General features: G+C 46.4%; 1 protein-coding gene across 20 annotated transcripts in view; it reads right to left on the bottom strand.

The window, feature by feature from the left end:
• Positions 1-3,519: 3,519 nt before the first annotated feature.
• Trerf1 (transcriptional regulating factor 1) overlaps positions 3,520-19,224 on the bottom strand; it is a 219,557-nt gene continuing 203,852 nt past the window's right edge. For 14 of the 20 annotated variants that reach the window (XM_076915312.1, XM_076915316.1, XM_076915314.1 and 11 more), the window contains 3 exons: positions 12,582-12,788; positions 9,499-9,746; positions 3,520-6,502 (listed from right to left, as the gene is read on the bottom strand). In XM_076915312.1, coding sequence (XP_076771427.1) covers positions 6,181-6,502; positions 9,499-9,746; positions 12,582-12,788 — 777 coding nt within the window. In that variant the 3' untranslated portion in view covers positions 3,520-6,180. The other 6 variants (XM_076915318.1, XM_076915321.1, XM_034521599.2 and 3 more) reach the window with 2 other exon arrangements.

Below are 19,224 nucleotides of genomic sequence, written 5' to 3'. Positions count from 1 at the left end.
CAGCAGCAGGTTTGGTCCAGATTAAAGGTGTGCACCACCATGCCTGAACCTAAGCTCTTCTTTACTTGGCTCTTGCTCTGTCCTGGGCCCCGCCTTGAATGCAGAAGTCTGCTTGCCTGTGTTCCCTGGGATCGAAGGCGTGTACTACCTCGCCTGGGCCTAAGCTTTTCATAGCCGCTATGCCTCAAGATCTTCACATCGAGATCCGGGTCAGAGGCCTGTGTCTTCCAGCCTCAAGATCTGGCCCTCCATTTCTGTAGTTCTGTAGTTCATTCCCAATGTAGTCAAGTTGACAACCAGGAACAGCCATCACAGTGGTAGCTTGGGTCAAGTTGACATAAAGCTATCCAGCACACACTCTAAAGGAAAAAGGCAGGCTTTGCCAGAACAGAGCTGGGGTGACAGAGGTCAGCCACAGTCATATTCTGTGTCACACACACACACACACACACACACACACACACACACTGCATGTTGCAAAAAGGAGTCGGCACACACATGACATTCATGACTTAGCACACACACACACACTGGCCATGGCTAAGTAATTCCTCCTCCCAGACCTGATGTTCCTGGAGGAGTTTTGATACTGGCAGACACTGACTAGATTGATGTTTCCCCGTCCCCCCAGCATATTTTATTTATTAATTTTACATGTATGTGTGGAAGTCAGGGGACAGAAAATGTTTAGAAGTAGTTCTCTCCTTCTGCCATGTGGGTCCTGGGGAATTGAACTCGTGTCCTCTTAACTTTCAAGTCATCTTGGTGGACTCTACATTCAGGGTTTTGAGAAGTGTTTGGAGCCAAAAGTCCATGGAATGAAGGAGGAATGCACAGGATGATCATGAGAGAGACGTAGACACCCCAAGTCTCAGAGACCTGGCCGATCACTGCCTAGAGCCGGGTGGGTGTGACTGGGGCTGACCTCTGCATGACAGAAGGCCGATGTCCTCCCATATGGTCTGCTAAGAGATGATGCTTAGCTTAGTTTTTTAGATCCACAGGCTCTTCCACTTGATAGCTCTGTAAATGAAGCCCAACTTTAAAGATCTGATTCCTGTCTCTGCTTGTTGGTTTCTTTAGGCCACAGGCAGAAGGCAAGTCTGGGAACTCCAGGTATAGGCAAGAACCTTGGAGGATGCTGTGTGGCACCAGCAATGTTCTGACCCTGGGCCATTATCATGGTTTCCTTTACTCACAGCCTGAACTTTCAAATATCTGACTCCACTGAGAGGAGTGGTTCTAGAAAGTTCCTGCAAGGGCACCTAGCTTTAGGCCCAGAAAACAGGTGGAAGTAAATCTAGGTTGAATCCTATTTCGACTGTAGAGATTCTTAGAATTTGTTCTGTAAACCAGGCTGACCTTGAACTCACAGAGATCCTCCTGCTTCTGTCTCCCAAGTGCTGGGATCAAGGTGTGTGCCACCAGGCCTGGCTTCAATTTTTTTTAAAGAAAACCCTCTTGAGAAGATTTGTTTTCTCCATTTATGCATGCACGCATATATGTATATATATATATGTGTGTGTGTATATATATGTATTCACTGTGTGTATGTATGTATATATGTATGTATACATGCATGCATGTATTCACTGTGTGTGTGTCCTGAGTGTCATGTGGAGGTCAGAGTATAACTCTTGGAAGTTGGTTCTCTCCTCCCACTTTGTGGGATCCATGGATCCAACCCAGGCCTGGCATCTCTCTCTCTCTGCTGAGCCATTTTACCATCTGTTTTGAGATAAGAGTCTTGTGTAACTCAGCTGGCCTAGAACTTGCTGTGTAGCCAAGGTTGGTCTTGAACTCCTGACTTTAATGCTTCCATCACCCAGGAACTGGGATCATAGGCTAGTACCATCATGTCTGTGTTTGCATAAAGGAAGTAATTTACCCCTCTATAGCCTGTTTCTTATAGCTGTTGTTAAGAATTATTAATTTTATTTTCTCCAAAATATTCGTTTACAGTTTTTTATGTAGAGATATTTGTGATTCACAGATCACTTACACCTCTCTTAGAGCTGTATTGTTCAATTTCTTAAAATGCCTTCTGAGTTATGTTTTGATTAAAAACCTACCCAGTTTCCTAGAACATACCTCTCAGCTGACTGGCTGTACCTGGGGCAGACAGACGTGCAGAATTCAGGATTCCACTTTCAGTCTCAAAAGAATGAGTGCTTTCCTCCAGAGAGTGGACCTGGGAGAACAGAGAGGCCTTAACAGATGACAGCAGTCTGGCTGTGCATTAAATGTTACCCTAGGGGTATACATGGAGATGTTCTTGGCATTAATAAAGTCTAAATTTTGCTCTTTAGATGGCGAAGTGGGCTAGCCCCTGGTTTGCTTTTGTTCAGTATCCAATTCTTTAGGGAAGCAAATGGCACAGCCATCATTGAACACATACAGTATTGAAAGTGTCAAGTGTAGGGGGCTCATGAGGACTGACTGAATGAAGTACTGACTGAATGGGTGCAGTAGTGCTCCTTTTAGGGGCCTGGAACTGTGCCTCTTAAAAGCTGACTTAGTTTACAACCCTGGCTATATGTGTACGGCATCATGGGTAGATATTTTGATAGCAGATGATCTAAAAGAATGATTAAAATTAAAGTTCCCAAAAGGGCCTCAGACGATCAAGGTGTTGAAGGAGAAAGCCTTACTCAGGGCAAGCCGCATAAAACATAAAATTTCAAATTTCTTCCCAAATTTATTTCTGACTGCTAAAAAGCAAATGCATATAAATTTTAGAAATTGGTATTAAAATGCAAACAAATCAGGGTTAACACAGCTGTTGTTGAGGACTTAACAGTAAGATCTCTTGCAGGGTTGGGGATGGTGAAGGGTCCCGCTGGGTCGCCCTGGTTGGCTTGGAATTTGCTTTGTAGACCAGCGGGGGCCTTCAGCTCTGACAGCTCTGCCTACTTCTGCTCCCCAAGGGCTGGGCTCAAAGACTTCCGCGTGGCACCGTTTGGGGAATGCCATGTCTTCAAGTGGCTGGTCTATGACTTGAGGAGCCAAGATGTAAGTCCTTGTCCTGGTTTCTCCAGGCAGGAGGAATGCTTTAATGGGAATAGGATCTGACCAGCAGGTCTAAACCCACTGTCCACAGGACTGGCAGGATAGAGGAGTTAGCATTGACCATGACACCAGGAATTGTCTGTGGCCGAAAGAAGGACTGTGTGAGCCGAGAGAAACCCGTAAAGGCTTATTCAGGACAGCTAACGTAACATGGAGTTGACTGTGTATTGGATCATTACACTTCTAGTGGAGGAGTGGCCACCTGTGGGAACCGGCAGTTTCTCAGAAGGCTGATTGGCTGGACCGTCCTTAATATTCTCCCGTTCTCGTCTGCAAAAGTCTTGTGAGCATCCAGACAACAACAACAAAACCAAATCCAAAACAGCATGACACAGAACATTTTGGGATGAGAGACAACCTAGGATGCCCCAGGTCATCATCATCATCACCATCACCACCATCATCACCACCACCACCATCACCATCATCATAAGGAATGCACCTCTGAAGGACAGGTCTACAAAACATCTTTATTCATTTGTTACATGTGATGTTTAAATAGAACGTTGCTTTCCAGCTTCAAACTTTTTTTTTTAAATCCCTGGAAAATAAGAGGTTTGATTCACCTTAACAAAAACTCACCTAGGAAGAAACATTTTTTAGCAAAATGTTATTATAAAATTCATTAGAAAATACTGTCCTCTTCATTTTTCTTTTCTTTTCTTTTTTTTGCCAAAATGTTACATAAAATCCTTATTAAAAATACACGCATTAAAAATACACCAGTAGACCCCACACAGCGCTTGGCTGTGCAGAGGGAGCCGCATTCCCGAAACATACAGTTAAGCACATTAGAAATTACGATGTTAACTTGGAATAGTGCAAATCTGAGTTACATCCTGACACGAAGGCATGCAGGTCACTGGCTGAGAACACGGCAGAACAAAAGCAGAGCAGGAAGCAGTCACAGCCACTATTTAAAAACATTTTCCTTTTTATTACATTAATTTTTTTCAAAAATACTTTTCTTTACAATAGAACTCCTAGAAAATATTTACAACCTTCCTCTAATAAAATATAACAGCAGTTAAATATATCTGAAAATAAGATGGGTTTTTCCATAAAATATATCTGTTAACTTTTTATACACAAGCTTTCTCAAAGGGAGTCTAAATGCATCACTGAAAAGCCGCCGAGTGGATGGGAGCTGTGTGGAGACATTAACCATTGGGAAGAAAAGTTCTTTGGGGCCTGGGGGGGGTGGGGAGAGGGGCAGGCTAAAACACAACACGCACATGCAGGTAAAATCATTTCCAGAAAAAAGTGCAATATTTTACTCGGAAGTCAATGAAACTTTAAGCTGTTAGTCAGGAAATACAAACACAGGTATCTGAACTGTCTCATTAAGGAGGAGTTCTTTGGTTATTTCAAGTCAAAATATTCTTTATGCTGCTCTGCACGACAAATCGAAATGAACTGTGCATTGGATACCGGCGGTGGCAGACCAGCTTGTTTCTAAGGTTTGAAACTGGGCAAATCCTCAAGTGGGAGGAGGACACGAACTTCCTCAAGTTCTCTGGGCATTTGCTCTTTTCTGTAGCTAAGCAGACGACAGGACAGACAGGGCCTTGGGGACAGACAGCTGCTGAGGAGCCACAGCTGGGATGGTTTTAAAGGAAACTCATGCACGATGCCCAGGGGGTTCTTAAAGCAACACTTCTGAGCTCACACACAGGCTAGACAACCCTCGAAATGACAGCAAGGAAAATGTATCCCCACCCCCCACCTAGGAAGGACCTCAAGATAGTTGTAAAAACAGTGATGGACAGGAAAGGAATCTTTGTAAATAGTTTTCTGTTTGTGGCTTTCCTGAGACTCAGAAGCCACTGCCTGAGTGGGGGCCGCGGTGCCCTGGCCCCGAGTATGTGCCAAATGGTTTTGTAGAATCCAATGTGAACAGTGTGCAGCCCTACTCTTCCACTAGGATGCTCTCTACTGCCAAGCTGGCCACGAGCCAGCACAGTGGCCAGGCATGACAGCTACACTTACACAGAACTGGGGAGATAGTCTACTCAAGGACAGTTAAGAGCTGAGGATGCCTGGCCTGGAGGCCATGGGCCGTGATCAAGGGAGGCTGGCAGGCACCCCTCTGTGCCAGGGGGAGTGGTCCAGTCTGACTGTGCACTAGCAGTAGGAAGGGGTCAGCCCAACTCAGAATGAAAGCCTAGGCAATGACATTTTTGTCTGATTACAGGTTTATTGCCTTCAAGTACAAATGGTGCCCCCTGCTGTCAGGGACAGAGCAAAGTCGTGTCGCTTAGACAAGTCTGGAATCGCTTTGGTAAGTGACTTGGAACAAATACATTCACTGTTTAGATGGGAGCATTGTTGCAAACTTGAATCTGGACACATTTGTGTTGGCTTTCAAAGCAGTTGAAATTGTATCTGCTATCTCTATGTGTTAGAAAAACCCTATCTCTCCGTAGCTAACATCTAGGCAAACCTCAGTCCAGCAAGTCAGAGTGAGAGAGGTTTCACAGTACGTTCAAGTGGTGCAAAATAAGTTCAGAACTCTACTGGCCATGGACCATGTTGAAAACAGAGAGAGAGAGAGAGAGAGAGAGAGAGAGAGAGAGAGAGAGAGAGAGAGATATGTTAATTCTTCTGATTTAAGAGAGAGAACTTTCTGGCAGGTCAGAACAGAATAAAATAATTCTTCATGGGAAAACATGGCCTAAAGTCCCAGAATGAACGGGATAACCTGCTACCTACCTACCTACACACACACACACACACACACACACACACACACACACACACACTCACAGCAAGTTTGGAGATAAAAGGCAACCAGGGTGGCTGACATCTGAAAGCAAAGCAACACGAAGGTGAGGCTCCTCCGGAGGGAACGGCCTCACGAGAACATAGCCCAGATGAGACACCTCTTAAAGATAGTTGTGCCAATTTTTTATTCCCCCCAACCCCCAACAAAAACAATGTAAAAGAAGGTAAAAGAGAAAGAACTGGATTTTCCCCTCCCTTAACCTGAAGAAAAGGACCACTTTTTAAACAGGTAGTTTAAAAGGGTTTTCAAAGGAGCAGGAAGTCCAGTTTCTGCGGACGACGGAGGTGGAGGCCGTGGCGTCTGTGTCTCTAGGTGATTAACGGGGTTTAGAGTTCTGTATCACCCTGAAGCAAAACTGAATCTTGGTCATCCAGGAGAAGATCTGTGCCTACCACCTCGGCCTCGTCCATGACGCCTAGCCGCTGGACCACATCATCATCCAGAATGTCCACGTCCTTGACTGGTTTCATCAGACTCAGTTGGTCCAGGGGCAGCAGCTCAGGTGCCCCCACCGGCCCCGTAGTCCTCTCGATGGTGGCTGCCATTTCTGCTGCAAAGGCTGCCTTCTGAGCCTTCTGCCTCTGCTGCTCCTCTTGCTGCCGGTGGGTTTTCATGTGCGCATTCCGGCTTTTGATCTTAAAGAAGACCCTGAAAAGGAGGGAGAGAGCAGTCTGTGAGACCTATGGGCTGACCTTAGTGCCTAGAGATACAGATGCCCGTTTCCCCGCAGTTTCCTGTAGCACACAGGTCTGGTTTGCGGTAGCTTTTTCTTGCTGTGACCAGTCGTCTCTCCAAGCATTATGAGGAAGAGGGATGGGGACAGGAAACTTCGGATGGTGTGTCCTGTTTCCTTTCTGTGCTAATGGAGATGGTCTAGCCTCTCCTTTGGCCTCCTCCCATTCCCACCCCTAACCACACCCTCTGGACTGGAAAACCCCCGAACTCTGCTGATGACAGTCTCACTATAAAACAGCTCAACTCTGTCCCTGGCTTCAGGCCTTCTTCCAGTCAAAGGTCTAGAAGGTTCTTCCTGCACATACTTGGCATACCCCTTTCCCCACTCCACCTTTTCCTCTCTACCACTTCTTTTTGCTCTACCCCCTGGATACCATAATTACCATCTCATACTGGTTTCTTTAGAATGAGAGCTTCTGTCTGGACATGTGGAGAATGAACAGGATTTGAGCAGCTAACAGAGGCTGTCTGTGAACTCGTTCAATGTTGTTCCTACTTGGGAACCTCAGAAAACCTTTCTAGTGTTTATAAAGTCTTACTTGGACTTTGCTAGGACATGATCTGGGGAGGGGCAGGTGAGAGGCTTCAGTTTGCACCCCCAGGAGCCACATAAAGATGGAAGGAGAGAACTGAGTCTACAAAGCTGTCCCTGGCCTCCCCCACATGTGTCCTGCCATGTGTGTGGGCATACACGCACACTAATTACAAATAAAGCCAAAAAGAAAGAAAAGATCTCAAGTAACAACAAAAATCCCCCCGCTCACTGTGTGCTTTTTGAAAAGCAGTTGGAAACATGAACTATGAGGTGAGCGCTCTCTTGTCCATACCAATCAGATGCTATACATTGGCACACAGTGAGACTTCCTGCAGACGGGACTCAAGGCTAAGCATGAGGCTCATGGCTTTACACCCACTTTACACACATGGCTGAACATACTTTTATACTTTTTTCCCCATTCCTTCCATCCATCTGTCCATCCATCCGTCCATCCATCCATCCATCCATCCATTCATCTATCTGTTAGGGGTTGGTCTGGTATTCAAATGCTAAATACTGGCCCTCAAGATCTGGTTGGAGTCCAGACGAGCACATTCTCATGTTGTGTAAATAAAAGTGCTAACAGACAATTACTGGTAGGTGGTATAGAAGAGAGGTGTTTGGTTACCAGGCTAGGGTTGCAGTGGACAGAGAAGGAGAGAGGGGACAGAGAGAGAAGGTGGTTGCCAGGAGACCAGATGGCTTGGAGCACCTGGCCAGGAGAAGTGCACCCTGAGGACAGGTTGAGGGAGCAGAAGCAGCCTGGGTGAGACTCAAAACAGCAAGTAACAAGGGGCATGTGGCTTGGATATAGGCAAAAATAGCATAGAATCTGCCCAATCTAGGCTTACAGCATGTAAATAAAACATCAGGGGCTTGTATCTTTTATATGGACAAGCTAGAATAAATAATTCATTTACATCTGTCTGTCCATCCATCCATTCATCCATCCATCATCTGAGACAGGCTCTTGCAAAATAGCCCAGGCTGCCTTTGAACTTGTGATCCTACAGACCTCATGGAGTGTATACACCCATGAAAGGCCTTCTCAGGCAAACTCCACAGGCTGAGGACCCCTAATCTTAAAATCCAAAATTTGGTGAACAGGCACTTGACATGGCAGATGAAAAGTTCTACACTGTGAAACTTTGTTTCATTCAAAAAATGGCTGAAAGCCACTCAGCACTGATACAAGGGTGCACACCTGTGTCTCCAGCACATGGGGGCCGATGGGAGTTAGTTTGAGGCCAAGCAAACAAAATGTCAGAGGTCGAGAGAGAGAAGCCAGTGTGAATCAGTCAGGAGAGGAGTTTGAGCTAAGCTGACCACCCAGCTAGAGTTTGAAAGTACAATAAAGGGTGAGCTTATTCAGCAGTAAGTCCAGAGGCATAGATAAAATTGTACAGGCTAGAAGCTTCCAGGACTAGGCTTAGGTTGGCAGATGGAAGCAGTAAGCCTTGGAGACAGTTATATCAGGCAAATACAAGTTGCCTTTACACATCATTCCAGCCTGACATATTCTGTAAGGACATGGAAACCGAAGTCCCCACTGGGCTCACTTACAGAACTAAGAGAGTCACCTGGAAGGTGTCACTCCAGGTACCATTCCTTATATGCTTGAGGCACTAGAGACTATAGAGAGAAACTAATGAGGCCCTCCCAGCTATTGGGGTGCGACAATGCTGGGGTTAGGCAGACTCACTGAGAAGGAAGCTGTGAAGGATCCGAGTATTTTACCACTAGTTAGGCTCTTTGCAATGTAGCTAATCAAAGATGAAGCAGAAAGCTGGAGTAGCGCGGAGAGGCCGGGCACCGCATCTGAACATAGCAAGGTTTAAATCTCAGCTTTGTTTTCCTGGCAGTGTGACTTGGGAAAAGTCATTTTATCTGACTTTAAGATCTTTCCTTGTAAACCAAGTGTGAAGGCACCTTGCATTGGATGGAGCTTTTCCCTGTGAAGATTAAGTGAATTCACATACATGAAATATGTGGTGGGATAAAAGCCCGCTGTGCTAGCTACTGTTCCTCTTACCTACTTTTAGCTTCCTACCTTAGGTGCTGTTTTAGGTTATATCTAAAGGGACAGGGACAAAAAGCAGGTTTTATCCCATGCCTGGGCTTTAATCAACAGGATGTGCCAGCTTGCATCATTACGATACAAAGGATAGAATACCTCATTTTAATGTGATGTGGTGTTACAGAATGTGGTAATTGATTAGTGATGCCTGCTGTGGGCAGAAGCATGATTAGAGGGTGTGAGAAGATCTATCTGCACCCTCTGGGAGTCTTGAGAGTCAGCTAAAAAAACAGCCCCCACAGAACCATCATTCACTTTGACCTTGGGTTTGGTCCCTGGTTCAAGTGTACCTACTTGCCACACTCCTTGCAGGGGAAGATGGTGGTGGGGTCTGTCTCTCCACTGGTGGTACTGTGAGATGGTGAACTCTTCACTGAGCAGTACCCACTCTGGGTGCCACCTGGCTTCTGCTTCCCAGAGGGGACAGCACCTCGGGTCTTAGCCACCTGGTTGGTGCCGCCATGGATGCGGGCGTGGCCGTTCAGTGCCTGTCGGGAGCTGAACACCTGAGGAAGAAAGGGAGCGACATGACATCTACAGTCCTGAAAAGGAAATTAGGGTTGTTAGTTACTTGGTGGCAAAACATGGGATACACGAAACAGCACAGGGCTCACACAAGCAAGCACTGGGCGTGTGCCACAGAAAGCAAAGCGCAGATACCCCAACCACGAACTCTGCCATAAAACTTCCTTCACGGGTTTAACCAGAGCACAAGGCCCTGTGGCTTAGTATCAAGGACAAAGCTCTTGTCTCAAAGCCAGGAGACCCAGCATCTGCTTTAACTTGAAACTCTGTTACAAATATCAGAGGCCATTAAACCACTCTATTCTCAAATACTTCTTCCCCCAACTCCTCATCCCCCATGAGCAAAATGAGAGGAGTCAGAGTGCCCTCAGTAACTCATTGTTTTACATCTTGTTGCTTCTGTAATGCAAGGGACAGAACTTGGGTCTCAAGCTTGTTAGATGAATGTTCTCGCTCTGAACTACACCTGCAATCCAAGTGTACCACAGAAGCCAAAAAGGCTAGGCTTTCTTGTAGTTTGGGGGACAGGGTGTCACTCTGAAGGCCTGGCTGGCCTGGAACTTATTATGTAGACAGACGATGCTCCTGCCTGTCTCCCGAGTGCTAGAATTACAAGTCTGTGTCACTAGGCCTGGCTGGGAATACGCAGATCAATGACCTCGTTGAGTTAGGAGTCTAATCTGCAGTCCAGGCTGTCCCTCACCTCACAGCAGAGCCGAATTCTTTATCCTCCTGCCTTCCTCCCCCAAGTGCTGGGAGTACAGGTGTCTGCCACATGCCTGGTTTCAATGTTTTCAAACATTGCCACAGAGCTGGCCTTCTTGGCCTCAGCACTCAGATATATGGGGCTGGACAGGTGGTGACTGTCCTGTGCACGGCAGGTGTTGAGAGGCCTCTGTGGCCTCTACCCATCAGATGCCCCTCCACCTTCCCAGTCCTAGCAAAAATGTTCTTGCAGGACCAAACTATCCTCTGTCCAGAGCCACCGAAGTACTGGGCTATGGTTCACAGCCCCCAAACCAGCAGCCTTTGTTCCGTCTCAGTGGCTTTTAGGTGGCCTCTCTTGGTTCAGCTCATGGGTCTTTTTTATTATATTACAAAAAAATCTATTTCTGATTTACTGAACTCAGGCTTCATTGCTAGGCATGGAATAAACCATCAATCACACTTTCTTTGATGAGATTTTTTTTAAGTCATTAAGAATGTCTCTCTTGCTGAGCATGTCTGATTGGGCAAAGTAAGAGATGATCTCCGCACCCAGCAAAACCAAACAAAACCCAAACCAACCCCCCCTCAATTAAAAAACCAAACATTTATTGTACCCTAAAAAATAAATTGAAAAAGTACCCAGTTTCTGAACAAATTCACCAAGAAACATTGTCATATAAAGTCACATTTTAGTCTGCAGGAAGCCATTTGAGCAAAATAGCAGTGCCAAGGTGCAGAGGCCAGGCCATCAGAGACCCAGTATGCCAGCCATTTCTCGTGCTCTCACAAAGGGAACGGAACGTGTGCACACGTCTATTTTCTGTTCATTTCTGTTTTTGACACAGGGTTTCATGGTATAGCCCTGGTTGTCCTCAAATTTAAACTTGCCTCTGCCTCCCAAGTGCTGGGATTAAAGACGTGAGCTACCACTGCCTGGTTTACTTCTATTTTTTTTTAAAGTCTTTTCATTTTTCTTAAAACATTTTATAAAATATTTTACTCATTTCTTTCTTTTGAGACAGGGTCTCACTATGTAGTCCTGGCTGGTCTTGAACTAGAGAAGCCTGCTTCTGCCTCCAGAGGGCTGGGACTAAAGGGGTGTGCCACTTGCCCAGCCCAGGATATAAACACTTCCTTTAAATGGCAGATCAATGACAGCGTTACTATGCTCTGTATTAGACAGGCAAAGATGAGCTGGAAGGCGGCAGAGCTTCCTGGGAAGACGGTAACACCTCTAGAACGTGTCTATGCCTGTGTGTTAGGCTTTAAGAAACCCATTTTGGGGAAATCTCAGCCTTGCAGACCAGTGGGAACAGGCAGGACACACAGAAGCCAAGCTACACAGCCCCTAGGATGTGGAGCCTTAGAGGACACTGGCCCACACTCTGACAGGCTCTTCTGTGCTCAGGAGGAGGTGGAGGGTTCTCCAGCCTCTCACTCATCCTGGTCACATTAGTAAGTTGCTTAGTAAAGTTGTGTCCCCTCAGACTGCAGAGTCAAACGTTAGTTGCTTGGAAACAACTTGCTCAGATGTCACTACTGTGACATTTGAATTAGAAGTAGTAACACTTTATGAAAAGCTAAACCATGCAGAGAGATCAAACCAGAGGCGGTTCAGGCAAGTCACTGTGTCATAAAAGGAAAACCCTGGTGGAATCTTCTAGTGAATTTAGATGCATGTTGACAAGGTATAATCTGCCCTTTGGTGCCACACAGTCCGAGGACCTGCAGAGTACCAGGAGACAGTATAAGTAGACAAGTGGAGGCCTGCTCTCATGCAGAGCTGTCAAGAGCTGTCAATCATACACTTCCTGAAGAAAGGAGCTTTTTTTGGGGGGGGGGGGGCTGGAGGCAGAGTCTCACTATATACCTCGGGCTGGCCTCAAGGTCTCAATTCCCCTGGCACAGCCTCCAGAGTGCTGGGAATGACAAGCCTGTGCCGCCACACTTGGCTTTAGGGCCTCCTAAATTCCCGCACGCAGCACCACGCTTGGCAGAGAACATACAGTCACTCTCTCTTGGCCAACGACTGAGAAAGTGGCAGCTACGTGGCAGGCCTCTGCCAGATGTCCATTGCTCTTAGAACTAGGCACAGCTGCATGACCCTCACGTCTCCCAGAGCCGGGGATAACACAGATACTTACAGCCCCACAGTTGGGCATTTCACAAATGAAGGAGCCTGATGGTTGCTGGCCAACAGCCTGCATGGGTGGTCCCTCAGTGGGAGCCAGGGCAGGGGCGGGTGGTGGCTCTGGTGACTTGGGCACTTCACTCTCCTCTTCCTTTATGGATTTCCTATCTTCTTCTGGGTCCTCTTCTTCCTCCTCAGCCTCTTCTTCCTCTTCGCTGGTCTGTTGTTAATAAAATTGAGAGGGTGATATCAAAAGGCAACTTCGTGGTGGACAGAAACTACAAGCCAGGAGGTCATGGGACATTGGGGCTGTTACTCCTCCTATGGTAGGTGACATAGTGTGCAGGGGCTGGTCTCAGGACACTTTGGGATCTTGAAGTCAAGAACTCTTCCTATTGCACTTGGGTTCCCCCATGATCCCTTACAGAAAAACTTGCTAAGGCAGAGGGGAAAGGTGTGGCGAGCCTCTGCCTGGGAGGGTGGGGGAGAGGAGAAGAGCAGTGGGTAAAGCTCTTCCTACACAAGCATGAGGACCTGAAGTCCCAGTCCCTTGTCCCCAGATAAAAGCCAGCTGTGTGTGTGGTGCCTTTAGTGCTGGGAGGTTGGAACAATAGGGTCCCTACAGGTTGTGGGCTAACCAACCTAGTCAAGAAGTTAAGCTCCAGTCTCACTGAAGAGACCCAGCCTCAAAAAAATAAGGTAGAGGGGCTGGAGCCATGCATCATCTGTTAAGAGCCCTGGCTGCTCTTTCAGAGGACCTAAATTTGGTTCCCAGCACCCAAGTCTAGGTTACAATCACCAGTAACTCCAGCTCCAGGGGAGCTGATGCCCTCTTCTGGTTTTCTTGGATACTGCACATACATGGCACACATTTATGGAGACACACATACACATAAATAAAAAATAAAGGCTGGAGAGATGGCTCAGCAGTTAAGAGTAAATACTGTTCTTCAGATGGCTAGTGCTCAGTTCTCAGCACCCTTATTAGGCAGCTCTCAATCAAGCTCAGGCTAGTTTGAGAGTGTATGATGTCCTCTTGTGGCCTCTACAGGTACCTGCATGAATGTGGTGCACACATACAATATACATTCAGACCCACAACACATATAGACAAAACAATAAATCTTGAAAAAAAAAAAAACAAACTTCAGGTGGGGGTGGAGTCTAGAGAGATGGCTCAACAGTTAAGAGTGTTTGCTGTCCTTGCAGAGGCCCCAGGATCACTTCTCAGCATCCACATGGTGGCCCATAACCACTCCAGTTCCAAGAGATCTGAATTCTATGGCACAAGGCATGACTAAGATGCACACCTATACACGCAGGCAAGACACTCATCAGCATAAAATAAGACTTCAAATAGCAAGTTATTGAGCAGGGTGGTGTGGGGGGCTGGGAAAGAAGTCAGGGAATAATTTGACTTAAAATTAATTAATTAATTATTTATTTGTATGGTTTCTAGTCTGTATGAATTTATGTGTACTATGTGCAAGCCAGGGCTCAAGTAGGCCAGAGGGCATCGGATTCCCTGGAGTTGGAGTTAGAGATAGTTATGGGTTGCTTAATGTGGGTACTGGGTACCAAATCTGGGTCTTCAGCAAGAGCAGTAAGTGCTCTTAACTGATGAGCCGTCTCTCCATCTTTTTTTGTTCTGTGCAGCTCAGCCTGGCTGTGAACTTGCTTTGTAGGCAAAGCCACACTTGACTCTCAAGCTCCTGCTCTCATCTCTCCAGCGCTGGGCTTAGAAGCATAGCCTCCCACACCTAGCGTGCTTTCCTGCAACCTCTTTTTGCTTCCCAGACAAGGTCTCACCATGTATCCCAGACTGGCTTTCAAGTCAAAGCCCTCCTGCCTCTATCTATCTATCTATCTATCTATCTATCTATCTATCTATCTATCTATCTATCTATCTATCTATCATCTATCTATCATCTATCTTATATAAAGTACTCTGTCTTCATGCATAGTAGAAAAAAGGAATCATATCCCATCACAGAAGGTTGTGAGCCACCATGTGACTGTTGAGAGTTGAACTCAGGCCCTCTGGAAGAGCAGCCAGTGCTCTTAACTGCTGAGCCATCTCTCCAGCCCCCTGCCACAGCTTAAGTGATAGATTACAGAGCTGCATCACTAGGCTTGGCTAAACACAGGAATTTAAGAAACTCTCCTCTCTTTCCTGCTCAAGCAACTACTCAACTCCTCTCAGTGCTTCTGGGGTAGAGCGAGGGCGGCTGACTCCTTCATGCCCAGAAGTGGCTGAGGACCAGGAGTCAAGAATTCTTTGATACAGTACTTTCATTTTAGCTAGATTTTTTTTTTGTTTTTTTTGTTTTTTTTTTGCCATTCAAGGAGTCATGCATATTTATACCACTGAACACCCTGTAAACAGTCTTCCCATTTTCCAGATGAGGAAACAGAAGGTATGCCCAGTTATCTTTCCCTGACAGGCTGGTTGCCTCTGCCGGCCCTTCCCGTACACGTATTGCTCACAGCAGGCAAGCTCCAGGTTGTTGTCTTGCCACCCGCTCAGCTCCAGGTGAGCCTTTGATTCTTAGAATCCAGAAGTAGGAATTTCCAAGGAGAATAAAGATTTCTGACAATAGTGATACCCTGAATCCACAGACGGAGGTTGCCTCTCTTTTTTGTCTAAAAAAGTAAAAATAAAATACCATTGTATTTTATTTCTACTTTTTTAGACAAAGACTCATCACTATATAATCCAGGCTGGCCTAGAACTATCTGTAGACTGGGCTGGCTGTGAAATCACAGAGATTCACCTGTCTCTCCCTCCCAAGTAGTGAAATTAACGGTATGTGATACCACACCTGGCTTTTTAAAAAGATTTATTTATTTTATGTATACAAGTATACTTACTGTAGCTGTCTTGAGACACACCAGAAGAGGGCATCAGATCCCATCACCGTGTGGTTGCTGGGAATTGAACTCAGGACCTCTGGCAGAGCAGTCAGTGCTCTTAACTGCTGAGCCATCTCTGCAGCCCCACTCCTGGCTTTTATTTTCATTTTTAGATTATGTGGATGTCTTTGTCTATGGGTATGGGTAAGTAAGTACCCTCAGAAGCCAGACGCATCAGATCCCCTGGAGCTGGAGTTACAGGCTGTTGTCAGCCACCCAATACAGGTGCTGGGAATCAAACCGAGGTCCCTCTGGAACAGCAGCAAGTGCTCCAACCACTGAGCCATGTCTACAGCCTCTCCTGCCCCATCCCTTAGGACAAAGTTTCAAACCATAGTCCAGAACTCACTATGTATTCCAAGCTGGACTGTAACTCATGGCAACTCTGTATTTCCACCTCTTGAGAGCTGGGATTACAACCATGTAATACCACACCACAGTGGCCACTCTATAGCTTTGACTTAGGGGTGAGTTGTGGGAGAATTACAGAGGCAATACCAGCCAATAGAAGATACTTAACACTTTCCCCTCTTCAGTGCTGTTCACAGGCAATGTGATGTAACACACAGGCATTGTGTCTGTGTAGATGCAGAGTCAAGAGCTGGCGTTAGCAAGCTAAGAAATGGCCAGTTTCCAGCCAGCTAATTAAGATCAATTAGTAATGATTACATAGTCAGTGCGAACTGCACAGGCCCAACACCTATTGTGGAGTAGTTTCTGGAAAAAGGCCCCTTGTTAGTACAGAACACACAGGTTGGCTTTACATAGGTGACCTTCTTCCTGTTACCCATCCCCTTTCAAATCCAGAGTCTCAGGGAAAAGAGCATGCCATCTTTAAAAGACCTGGAACTTTGTAGTCTCAAGTAATAAACAGACATGGCCTCCACTTGGGCATTTATAAGACATGCTACACAACAAAGCGTTATAACAATGGCACTTGTTCCACGGTACTCATTATAATTACAGTTTTCTCACAATGCCATCTCTATTGGCTTAAGACCTCTGAAGACATACTTCATATTTGTAGCCACAAAATTATAGATTAAATTCTACTGCATGGCGCCACTATGCACATCTCACGACTTCAGATGGGTTTTTATTTCAGTTGGCAATCTGTACAAGTTCCTAACATATTTATCTTCAAGGTGAAGTGACTCAGAGATACAAAGATAGGGGATCAAACCCCAACATGCAGCACTCTGTATTTACATGTTGGCTATTTTATGATGCACTGCAGATGGAAACATTTAGAACAACTTCAGATGGGAACCGGGCAAACACAGGGCAGGCAGGAAGAGGTACATACACACATACACATGCATACACATGTGAGTGAGCATGCGTGCACACGCACAATTATATATGTATATTATTATTATGTCTATATTATATATAGATGTAATTGTGCGTATGTATGTGTGAGTGTATGCCACCTGCATGCCCTGCCTGCAGAAGCCAGAAGAGGGTGTCAGAGCTACAGGCAATTGTGAGCAACCCCGTGTGGGTGCTGGGAATCAAACCCAGCTCCTCTGGAAGAGCAGCAAGTGCTCTCAGCCACTAAGCCATCTCTCCAGCCTAAGAAACAAAACTGAACCCAGTGCCTGAACCTCAACTGTCCACACCACAAACCCCTTGCAGAGGACAGTCTTTTGTATCTATGCTGCAACAAACAGGGAAATTGGAACACAGACGTCCAACCCAAAGCTGCCAAAGATACACATCCAAGTGCCAGGGTTGCTCTTGATAGCGATGAGGAAAAGGTATTAAATGTGTGGTATTCATTGGGCACCTCTCCGCTCTTTTGTAAAGAAATCGTAAAGTCAGTCAGGTAGGGTCATTTTCCTAAGCTCACAGAGCTGACCAAGAAACTGAACTGAGGGGTTGGGGAGTTGGCCCCATTGGTAAAGTGCTTGCTTTGCAAAATGAGGATCTGAATTCAAGTCTCAGAAACCACTAAAAAGTCTGGCATGGAGGCATATGTCTGTGAAGGCTTCATCCCAGAGCCGTGAAGGTGGTGACAGGCAGTTCCCCGGGGACCTCTGGATAGCCAAGCCTAGCTAGTTAGCATTGGATCCAACGAGAGAGGGATAGAGGTAGCTCAGGCTGGACCTCACACTATCTTGCTGAGCAAGTGAGCGCACTACACCCATCCCTGACCATCTGCAGAACCTAGGTCTTCAGCTGTCCCTCAGCAAGCCCCTTGTACTTCCTCTGGGAAAAATGGTCACTTGTCTTTTTTTTTTTTTTTTTTAAATTACGTGTGTGTGTGTGTGTGTGTGTGTGTGTGTGTGTATACCCACACACATACCACATGTCGAGGTTAGAGGACACCTTTTAGGAGTGGATTCTCTTCTCCCATCTTGTGGCCCCAGTGACTGAACTCAGATCAGCAGGTTTGGCAGCAAGCACCTTTACCTGCTGAATCAACTTGCTGGCCCCTCACCTGTTCCAAGACTGAGGGTCAGGACCATGTGCTAGGGTTGGGCCTGCTGCACCTTTCCCTGTCCTTCCAGGCTTCAGTTTCTACTTGGCAGTTGGCGCTCAGACTGTTGACTATACTCAGAGAACTTAAGAGGAAGCCAGAGCTATGACTCGGGCTTAACAAAGTCTGTTTTAATGGGCCTGAGTCATCTTTGTACATAAGCCTTTTGCTTTCCCTGAACATACAAGGGACAAGGGTGTGGATGCTATAACCCACCCTAATGCTGGCTCACCATCAATGAGCCGGTGGGTGTGGCACCTTCTCCACTTTTTTCTCCTCTGAGGCAGCACCCTGGCCCGGCCATTCCTCTACTGACCACACTGGCCAAGATGGTGCTTCTACCTTGTATGGAGATGCCTGCCTAACAACACTCCTCTGCACAGCACCTCTGTGCTCCATCCCTCTCCCTCCAGCGTTCACACAGGGACGCTACTATGAACCAGTGATCCCTAGGTCAGAAAAAAGCTTATCCATTCAACAAATATTTCCTGAGTGTCATTTACGTACTCCCATTCCCCTGGGCACTGTCCCTAGGCCCTTGTTACACCAGAACCTGAGAAACATCTCTCTCTTAGCAGACCATTTCATCTGACATTCCCTTCATGTGCATGTGTGCACATCTGTACGCATGTGTGTGGAGGCCTGAGGTTGCCGTGTGGCATCTTCCTCTAGCACTCCCCACTTTATTCATGGAGGCAGGGTCTCTCAGTTGATCCCAGAGCTCAGACATGACTAGTTGAGCTAGTCAGCTTGCTCCAGGATCTCCTATCTCTGAGCCTTCTAAACACTACAATCCTGGCTATATAGCTGTGTTCACATGATATACACATGGGTTCTGGGGATCCAAGCCCTGGCCCCATGCTCTCAGAGAAAGCAATCTATCTAAACACTTAGCCACCCCCACCCCCACCCCTAAGTCCTGAGATCTCATTTTGTCTTTTCCTGAAACACAGCGCTGTCATGGTTCAGAACCTTCCAGAAAAAAAAGGACTTTTCCAATCACTGAAACCATCAGTCACACTTTACTGTTCAGCAGGGAGTGAGGTCCTAAACCCTGGGGCAGCATTTCCTGTGATTCCTTCCTTCCTGTCTATTCTATTCACATGGACAGCATGGCTCAGGGACCCCAGGCAAGCCTCCTGCCTGGGCCGCAGCTGTGAGGCTGGGTATCCTCTGACTCTCGTCTCATTCTATTTTCAAATACTTTTGGAATTCACAGTCAAGTTTCCATTGTATGTGGAATTCCATATATATTCAAATT

The sequence above is a fragment of the Arvicanthis niloticus genome, chromosome 17 (genome assembly GCF_011762505.2).
Source record: "Arvicanthis niloticus isolate mArvNil1 chromosome 17, mArvNil1.pat.X, whole genome shotgun sequence".
NCBI lineage: Eukaryota > Metazoa > Chordata > Mammalia > Rodentia > Muridae > Arvicanthis > Arvicanthis niloticus.
This window is presented reverse-complemented; position numbering and strand designations above follow the sequence as displayed.